The sequence below is a fragment of the Cebus imitator genome, unplaced genomic scaffold (genome assembly GCF_001604975.1).
Source record: "Cebus imitator isolate Cc_AM_T3 unplaced genomic scaffold, Cebus_imitator-1.0 Scaffold608, whole genome shotgun sequence".
In the NCBI taxonomy this organism is placed as follows: Eukaryota; Metazoa; Chordata; class Mammalia; order Primates; family Cebidae; genus Cebus; species Cebus imitator.
In genome coordinates this window covers 609,815-619,276 of record NW_016107923.1, presented here as the reverse complement: position 1 = coordinate 619,276, position 9,462 = coordinate 609,815, and the positions used below count along the sequence as shown (strand labels likewise).

General features: G+C 45.5%; 1 protein-coding gene across 3 annotated transcripts in view; it reads right to left on the bottom strand.

Annotated features, from left to right (window-relative positions):
- The window catches only part of KLF8 (Kruppel like factor 8), a 65,481-nt gene extending 61,807 nt beyond the window's left edge, over positions 1-3,674 (bottom strand). The window contains exons 1-3 of one of the 3 annotated variants that reach the window (XM_017516877.2): positions 3,534-3,674; positions 2,800-2,852; positions 2,205-2,388 (exon numbers count right to left, since the gene is read on the bottom strand). In XM_017516877.2, the coding sequence (XP_017372366.1) occupies positions 2,205-2,211 (7 nt within the window). In that variant the 5' untranslated portion in view covers positions 2,212-2,388; positions 2,800-2,852; positions 3,534-3,674. Of the gene's footprint in view, positions 1-2,204; positions 2,389-2,739; positions 3,189-3,533 lie in introns of those variants that run through there. The other 2 variants (XM_037734367.1, XM_017516876.2) reach the window with 2 other exon arrangements.
- Positions 3,675-9,462: the final 5,788 nt, after the last annotated feature.

Sequence of the window (9,462 nt, the reverse complement as noted above, 5' to 3'; positions counted from 1 at the left end):
GGCAGGAGAATTGCCTGAACCCGGGAGGCGGAGGTTGCGGTGAGCGAGATCGCGCCATTGCACTCCAGCCTGGGTAACAAGAGTGAAACTCCGTCTCAAAAAAAAACAAACAAACAAAAAAAAATAAATAAAGAAAATGAGTTAAAAAAAATTCTCAGTACCTGATATTTAGTATTTCGACACATATTTGCTAAATGAATCATATATCCAAAGATGATCTTCTCTTCATTCAGCAATTTAAGTGAGGTCATAAAGTACAAGTTACTCAAGGCAAGGGTGAATATACAAATGTATTAAATAATAATAAAGCCCCTGCCAGAATGAGAAAGAGTGATTGAGCTCCCTCCCGAAGTCCCCACCGCACCAAACACAGACAATCTGGCAAGGTCAAAGATGGCTAGACTCTGCTTGGTACTTTGGTTATTGAAATTCACTTAACTGAGCCAATGAGAACCCCATCTCAGAAATACGTGCACTAGAACAATGAGAGTGGTGATGCTAGTTCTGGTTCATGGTTATTTTTTCTGAATTTCCAATGTATCCTGAAAAGTCTAAACAGGAGGGTAGAGCCGTCTTGAAGGTAGAGTCTTGAAGGTAGAGCCATTAACTAAGTTGGTCTTGAGAACGGACTACATAGATGCTCTTGTCATTTTTACTTTTGAGGTTATTACTTCTACTCTTCCTATGTTTTCTGCCTGTCTGCCCCACAGGCTTACCTGAAGAAATTGTTCCCCACCCATTCTCTGTGTCCTCAGCAGTCACCAAAGGTCAACAACTCTCATAAAAGGGGTTCCCCCATAACTCTGAAGAATGGGATGAGGTCATTTATGAATCACTTGTTTCTGTTGTCCAAAGGTCCTGTTGATTATACTATTCTGGTTAAGTTGTCCAAAGAATGAGAGGAAAGGCAGGCTAATGGCCCGCTCTTTCAGAAGTGATAGTCTAGTGGAAACAATGTTAAATAAGAAGCAAATAAAACCTGTGTTCTAGCCTCAGCCTTTGGGCAAACTAAATCAGTCTTCCTATTTTTCCCTTTACCACATGTGGAAGGTGTTTTAAGGACAGAAAAACACCAATTTTATCAGCAGTGCTTCAGAAAAAGACTTCCAAACTGAGTAGAAAAAGGAAGTTAAACTAAGATACAAGTGGCAGCCTCTGCCACATACACAAGATATTTCATCCACCCGAGTATCTACTGCATTCTATGGAAGAGAAAAGCAGGACCCAGGGTGATGCACTAATAAGTGGTGATACTAGGGTTTCAAAGCAGATCTTTATTTTACCCCACACCATGGCAATCTCCATCAGTTTCAAATCCAAATTTAGAGATTATTCTTTTTGCTCAGTTATTACCACACTTAATAAATGCCTTTCTTCACGATGAAGACAATACCAAAAGAAATAAGACATCGTGCCTTTGGCCACCTGTTTGGATGTGATTTATTTTTTTCCCAAATTCTTAGGGTTAAAAAAAAAAAAGCCCACAAAAAGACAGCTCCTCCAAGTGACTGAACAAATGGATTCACTTCAGCAATCACAGCAATTCAGCCCAATCAATCTTCCACCTACACAGACGAACCAACAGCCTTGGCCACGTCTTAAAGGGCCGAAGCAGAGCCTAGGCTCAGGCTTCCTTCTCCAACCAACCTCAGCCCCTCCTTAAAGAGCTGGCACGCCCAAAGCAGCTCCTCCCCCGCAGCTGCTTCCAGGCCTCACTCTGTGCCTCCCAGAGCCTAAGTTTGCACCTTAAACCCCTGTCCCCTCCTCCCTCTTTTCAGAAGCTTCTCTAGGTACCCGCCAAGGCTTCAGGGGGTTACCTGGGAGCGTTGGCCTTCTGAATCCTGTTTTCTCGGATTGTGACTTTGGCTGTGTGGGGTTAAGTCAACGACAATCCTTACCGCTTAAGGAGTATTGGGAGTGCCCAGCCAGGGCGGACTAGACTAGACAAATCCATCCATTCTTGCCCTCTTTCACTTCTTCCACCAAGCTCTCTCCTCTCCTTAGCCCCTCTTGGACCAGCCCTTTAGCAAAGTCATTTTCCATTGAGTTTCATCTGATTCCACATGGTGTTATTAACCTTCCGCTCCCGCCCCCACTGCTAAAACACCAAGTGGGGTGTGTGGGGAAAGCACGGGGACTGGGAGGGGGATAGAATCTAGACGAAAGAGATGGAGTGGGTGGGTACTAGTCCCAGAGTCACTTACCGACCATGTCACTAGCTGAGGACTCCTGAAGTGTCCAGAACTCATGCCGTCCTCCGGGAAGCTCATACTCCTGAGCTGATGGCAAGAGAGCAGTTCCCCTCACACCCGCCCCATTCTGACAACGCGCAGGGCGACGCGCTCTCGTCTGCTCGTTCTTGGCCCCCCACTCCCCTTTTTCTTCGGGCTGGAAAATGAGGAGGGGATCGAAAGGGGAGGGAGTCGATTCAGACCCAGCTGGGCCACTCTCGGAACAAGGGAAACAAAGCTCTCAAGCATCCAACCCAAAAATCAGGGGCCGGCAGAGTAGACTTCCTAAAAAGAATCCTCCCCCTGCAGCTTTTCCTTGGACAAAAATAAAGTGGGTTCGCTGGGCCGAAGTGGCCTGAGCTTAAGATCCTCCGTTCCCCTTTTACCTCCACCAATTCAGTTCCGGCCAAGCCCACTCTCCACCCATCCTCTGAACTCCACACACCCTTTAAAAGGAGAGGGCCGGGGGTGGGGGCTAAGAAAACCAACCCAAACCCCAAAGCACTACTTGAATACAAAGTTGAGGCGGAGAAGAAATCCTTCAAGACAGGAACCCACGAGGATATACCACAAGAGGATCCCTTCACCGCCGCCGTTGCCGCCGCACACCCCAGCGCCTTCCTAAAAAGAAAGAAGGGAGGAGAAAAATGCCGATGATTGGTAGAATCATAGAGAAGAACACCAGCCCCAGGGCAGGGGCTTCAGCGAAAAATGGCAGCAACTCGTGCGGGTCCTCCGGGGCGGGGTTTCTTAGAGGCACCTAGCTGCCCCACTGGGGACCTCGCCCCCCCACGCGGGTGAGAACCTAAAGTGCTCTCTGGGCAACCTGAGTGGGTGGAGTGATTCCGTCTTTCTCTGGCCCTGCTAGGCCCAAAAAAGAGGTGTGACTATCGTGAGGACTCCACCTAGGGTGGAGTTCCTTAAAAAGGACAGGCGGCCGCTAGAGGAGAGTGCAAAGTGGGAGGAGGTGGAGAAGGGTGGGGCTGAGAAGGAGGAGGGAGGGAGGAAGGGGGGGCGGGGCGGGGCCCTGGGCCGAGAGAGCTGGCCTCGCCCCCGGCGGCCGCCACCCTCAGCCTCCAGCAGCGGCAGGTATAATTCGAATCAATTTCAGTTCCTTATCTGTACCAAAATTAAGGCTTGCAAGCACACTGCTCGGTTACCTATTTACTCCGGTTATGCTAACTCTCCAGGGGAGGGTGAAACGGGTACTGGGATTGGTGCTGGGGGCTGTCTAGGAGGGAAAGGATGGGGAAAGGAGAAAACAAAAAAGCTGGCTACTGGAAGCGATATTTATCCTCCTACCTCTCCATGGTAACACCAGCAAGGACAGCGAGGTCACAGTGTCTTCTCAGGGAGGAAGCTAAAAGGAACGGAGATTGGAGCTGGGTGCATTTTCTAGCAAGAGATAAGCGAAGGAGGTGAGGGCGAAGGAGTAGGTGGGGAAGAAGGAGGAGTTGAAGACGATCTGTGAATACAGCGTGGCCCAGCAGGGAGACTTAAGAAAGGCTTTCTCAGTCTCCCAGATACCAGACCTCTAAGAATAGAGTTCTCAACCCCCTGAGACCGCCTCTCAGCAAGGCATTGGCGAAAATCCCCATAAAGCTGAATCCACAGGATAGGAGCCATGTTTCCAGGATTTCTTTACGCTTGCCTGAAAGTCTCTCTGTAACTCATTTTAATGGGAGGCCAGGAAGTCACAGGCAACCACAGCCCATTTTCAGTGCCTCTTCCCTACCGCAATTCTTTTAAAGAGGAGGAAAAAGAAGAGAGACGAGAAACAAAGCAGAGGGAGGAACAGCACAGACACAGGAGAAATAACAATATTTGCCATGTATTCAGCACCTAATATGGGCAAGTCCCTGGGCCAGGTGCTTTTACATTCATCATTTCCCCATTTAGTACCAATAACAACCCCGGAAACTAGATATTGTTATATTCTATGCGCCCTTTCTTTAAAAAAATAAGGAAACGGAGGGCCACAGCCCAGTATTTTTGAACACATAGGTCCACTTTCTTAGTTGATATCTCTGCCTGAATGTCTTTAGAGCATCTCATCTACCTTCCTTTCCCCAAAATACTGTTCTTCCTCCTGTAGTTCACCAACTACCTGAATGGCACCACCACACATGCAAGGCAGCACCCTGGAACTCATCTTTTAACCTGCTGTGATCTGGCCTCTGCCTGCCTCTCAAACAGCAGAGATTTTGCTGCTCTCCCGGGCTTTACTTGGATTACAAATCCCTGGGAACTCCAAGCTGTTTCCAATCTCTACCTTGGGTTGCTTTACTTTCTCTGACTGAAATAGACTAAGCTCTCTGCCCACCTTTTTTTCTTGCATGTCCTTCCAATTAATCCATCCACTTTCTTTCTTTTTCTTTTTTTCTTTTTTTTTTTTTTTTTAACGGAGTTTCGCTCTTGTTACCCAGGCTGGAGTGCAGTGGCGCGATCTCGGCTCACTGCAACCTCGGCCTTCTGGGTTCAAGCAATTCTCCGGCCTCAGCCTCCCGAGTAGCTGGGACTACACGTGTGCACCACCATGCCCAGATATTTTTTGTATTTTTAGTAGAGACGGGGTTTCACCATGTTGACCAGGATGGTCTCGATCTCTTGACCTCTTGATCCACCCGCCTCGGCCTCCCAAAGTGCTGGGATTATAGGCGTCAGCCACTGTGCCCGGCCTTAACCCATCCACTTTCTTGAAAGGACTAACTCAAGGTCATCTCCCCTCCTTAATTTCTTCAGGTAAAACTGACCAATGCTTCCTCTGTCCCCTTCTCTTCCTCAGGGCACAAATTTGTTGGTATAATTGCTTCCCCCTACTAAACTGTAAAGTCCTTGAGCTGAAGCACCAGGTGATTTCATTTCTGTAACTTGGATGCCAGGTTACATTATTATTAACAATAATAATAGTTATTGCGCATTAACTATGTACTACACTCTGTTGTAAGCCTCTTATGTATATTAACTCATTGAATCCTTCTGACAGTCCTATGGGTAGACATTACTGCTATCCCCATTTTACAGATGAGGAAACTTAGTGACAGAGGTTAAATAAATACATATGCATAAATATTTGTTTCATAAAAGAGTATCCCTGTAGTAGGGGTTTCATAAATAACTATCTCACTATATCTCTTCACCACCACCTGCACCCCTGCCAAGCTTACAAGGTAAAATATATTGACATGGAATCATACAGAGAAGTGTACAACTATCTATGCCTTCATTTAAAAAATTTACTTTATCCCTTCGAGGCTTTGTTTCTCAATGTATAAAATTTGGGGAGTATTATTCAACATAGGATTCTCACCACTACAGCCAAGACTATCTTGAGCAATGCTGAAAAGTTTTCTCTTAAATTCAAGTGTGTGAAAGACACTAAACAGTTTATATCAACAATAAATGCATTTTTGTGACGTGTAGATGAAAATGAGTAGATCACTGAAGTAACATGCTGAAAACAGTAGCCACTACCAGCCCTGAATACAGTGGGTATGCCTTAAGGCCATCGCATTACTTGTTTATTCTGAAATAGCTTTTCAAGAAGATCCATTCGTACACAGATAACCGAACAGTTTATATTTTATGAAAAGTCTTTCTTGTTAACAAATTTATTTTAAGCTCTAGTTTTTTGTTTGTTTTAGAAATACTGCCTCAACTTTATTTGTGGGGAAAACGTAGACCTTAGATGGCAAATTCAGTTTTTGAAAAACTTGAAGTTATTGAAACTTGGAGAAACAAACCCAAGATCCTTTGCTATCTGTTCTTCCATCCGTTCAGTCAATAAAATGTACTGACCACCTGTGCTTTATCAAGAACAATGCTAGGTGTTGGGGTGAGGGATAGAATGAGAACATCCATTCAATCCGAGAGGCTTCAGAGGAGGGGCCCTCAATTTCACTGTACACACACAGCGTATTAGTTCACATTTCTCTTTCAAGTATGGCCTCGGTCTCACTCAAATTAGGACACATAGGTAGTTCACAGGGAACTATGTAACCCATGACCACAGTTAATATCAAAGGCGGGAATTTGCCTTTATATTCTTTTACTCTTGACACATCAAAATAATCAGTATGTGGTTGGTGTTGTCTATGTCACAGGAAAGGGTGTGAGGGAGCAGGTTTGGAGAACTAGAAGTTTTGATAAATTTCCCTGTCCTTCTAGGAAGCACTACAGGCTCTCCTTTCTTTAGCTAGCTAGAATAACATGAACCAAATACCAACCTGCGATATTTTCAACTCCTTCCATTCCCACCTTATGCCTGAGGGAAACTGCTTGAATAAGCAGACTGTGCTTTCCTCTGTGTATCCAAGGATGAGGAGGATAAGACTTAAATTAAGTGGAAAAAAAAAAAAAAAGAAAAAGAAAAAAACCAAAAGGGCCGGGTGTGGTGGCTCACGCCTGTAATCCCAGCACTTTGGGAGGGCAAGGCAGGTGGATCACAAGGAAAGGAGTTCAAGACAAAACCTAGCAAAAAAGATTGAAACCCCGTCTATATAAGAAAAAAAAAAAAAAAGAATTAAGTGTGGAACCTAATGAAAAGCAGCTGAGAAAGATGCAGACACTATTCTGAGCACACATATGCTGTTCTTCCCTTCCTGTCTTTCTCCTCTTCATCATACTGCTTCTCCTCCTCCTGAAAGCCAGCTTACAAACTACCAGGGTGGAGCCCAGTCTGAAGGCTGGAGGGAGGGGAGGTGGAAAAGCCTCAGTAAGAGGACTCCACCCTCTCTGTTCCCAGTAGAACAACAACAATAAAAAAAGAAGGCTTGAGAAGCTGGGGCTGACAGGAAGGTGGGGCAGAATAGAGCAAAGTGAGGAAGGGTGGGTAGATGGGAGGGGAGTTAGGGCCTCAGTTGGGTAAAGCTGGCTTGGAGATGGGAGGGAAGTCAAGCAATATATAAACAGAAAAACCTGCATTCATTAAATCACTGTTGTTCATGGAACAACAAAAATATAGCTAAAACCAGGGCATAGTTCAGACCTATTGGGAACAAAACTGTCCTCCTCACCCACTTTTCTTCTTATTCCACAGCTCCCCAGAGAGCATATTTCTTCTGCGAGCTCAGCTAGAAGAAGACCTTTCGCCCCTCTGCTAATGTTGAACCAGTGTTAAGTTCCTCACATGTCCCAGAGGACAGCGCTAAGGTTACTGCCAGCAAAGGATAAAGATATTTTGGAGAAGGAAATTTAGTTAGCTGAGAGAAGAAACCCTGGGCAAATGCCTTCACATCTCTATACATCAGTTTCCTCACCTATTTTAAAGATATCTTCTTACTTCACAGAATTGTCAAAAAGATTAAATAAGACGCAAAGGTGGCTTTACAGTAAAAATAATGAAGCTTAAGCTTTACGCCCCTTTCCAAGAACTTGGGAGGGATCAAACATTGTGTTTTTCTTAAAGAGGGTCCCCAAAGTGGCACAAGCTTCCAGCCCCACAAAACCTAGATTGGCCCCCGATGAGATTACAGCCTACAAAGTACAGTGCCTGGCACACAAAAAAAGCTCTCAACAAAGCTTAACTAATATTCATAGCGATGGCAACTGTGAAAACTACCAGCTTTAGGTTGAGTCTCTTTCTGGTCATAGATATTGAGAACATGCCCCCATGTTCTCCACAACCCTTGCCACTGTATATATAAATAAACTAGTTTATAAAGATCAGCAACTAAACTGCTTGCTTGAGACTTTCAAAGGTATGATTAAATTTGGTTTAGGAATGGCCAATGGGCCAGAAACATGTGGCCAGGGTTTGAAATTCTCCTGGCACAGCACCATCCCAGACAAGCTCTAGCAGGCCTGCTGAGTCCTATAAATTTAGCTGTGCCTCAGGCTGCTATCTTTATGAGCAAGGAGCTTGACTAGGTAGGGAACTGTGTGTGTGTTTGTGTGTGTGTGTGCTGGGGCTAGGGGGTTGAGTATGCATGGATTTTTCACTCCATTTTAGACCCTAGATACTACCACACCCATAAATTGGAGGAGGGAAGAGGGAAGAGACTTTATAATCAACAGCCAAGTCAAACCAGAAAAACTGCACCTGCAGAAAAAGGATAACATCCTTGGTCTTGTCCCTAAAGTGTATATTCCTGAGTCAGAGAAAGAGCCCTTTTTTTGAGATGGAGTCTCATTCTGTTATCCAGGCTGGAGTGCAGGGATGCGATCTTGGCTTACTGCAACCTCTGCCTCCCAGGTTCAAGCGATTCTCCTGCTGCAGCCTCCTGAGGAGCTGGGATTACAGGCACGCACCACCACGCTGGGCTAATTTTTGTATTTTTAGTAGAGACCGGATTTCATCATGTTGGTCAGGCTGGTCGTGAACTCCTGACCTTGTGATCTGCCCACCTTGGCCTCCCAAAGTGCTGGGATTACAGGTGTGAGCCACAAAGGCCAGCCAGGAAAGAGCCTATTGTGTAAACAAGAGAACGACTTGCAGGCCGGGCTTGGTTGCTCATGCCTGTAATCCCAGCACTTTGGGAGGCCAAAGAGAGCGAATCACGAGGTCAGGAGTTCGAGACCAGCTTGATCAACATGATGAAACCCGGTCTCTACTAAAAATACAAAAATTACCAGGGCATGGTGGTTCACACAAGCCTATAGTCCCAGCTACTCATGAGGCTGAGGCAGGAGAATCGCTTGAACTCAGGAGGCAAAGGTTGCAGTGAGCCAAGATCGCACCGCTGCACTCCAGCCTGGGCGACAGAGCAATACTCCGTCTAAAAAAAAAAAAAAAAAAAAAAACTTGCATTACTGCTTTAATATTCAACAAATAAATGTATGAGATTGTCTAAGGAAATGTATAAATAGAACAGGAACTTCTTTATCACTGAGCTAATCCAGAGAGGCGCCAGGGCCCTGAAGGCCCCCAAAGGCAGGCTCATGCTTATCGTCCTTGTGTTACTTACCACAAGCAGTACTCACTTCCCCAACAGAGGGGTGGTATCCATCTTTCACTGTCCCCTAAACCAACAGGAGATTGGCCTTCACCCTTCTTCCCATTGCAGTCTTATCACTTCCCTCAGAAAGTAAAAGGGAGAGAAGAAAGTGGGTGGGGAGTATGTCTTTGGTGCTTTCTTAAAACCTTTCTGCCAATACACCTATTGAAGTAGTGCAGCCTTATTTTTCATTTCCTCTGTGTTTTGTTTGCCCAAATGGCCTTGCATTGTGGTAGTCCTTTTCCCTCAAGTCAATACCACAAATACAGTTTGAGCAGTTTACCCTGGAGCCACTA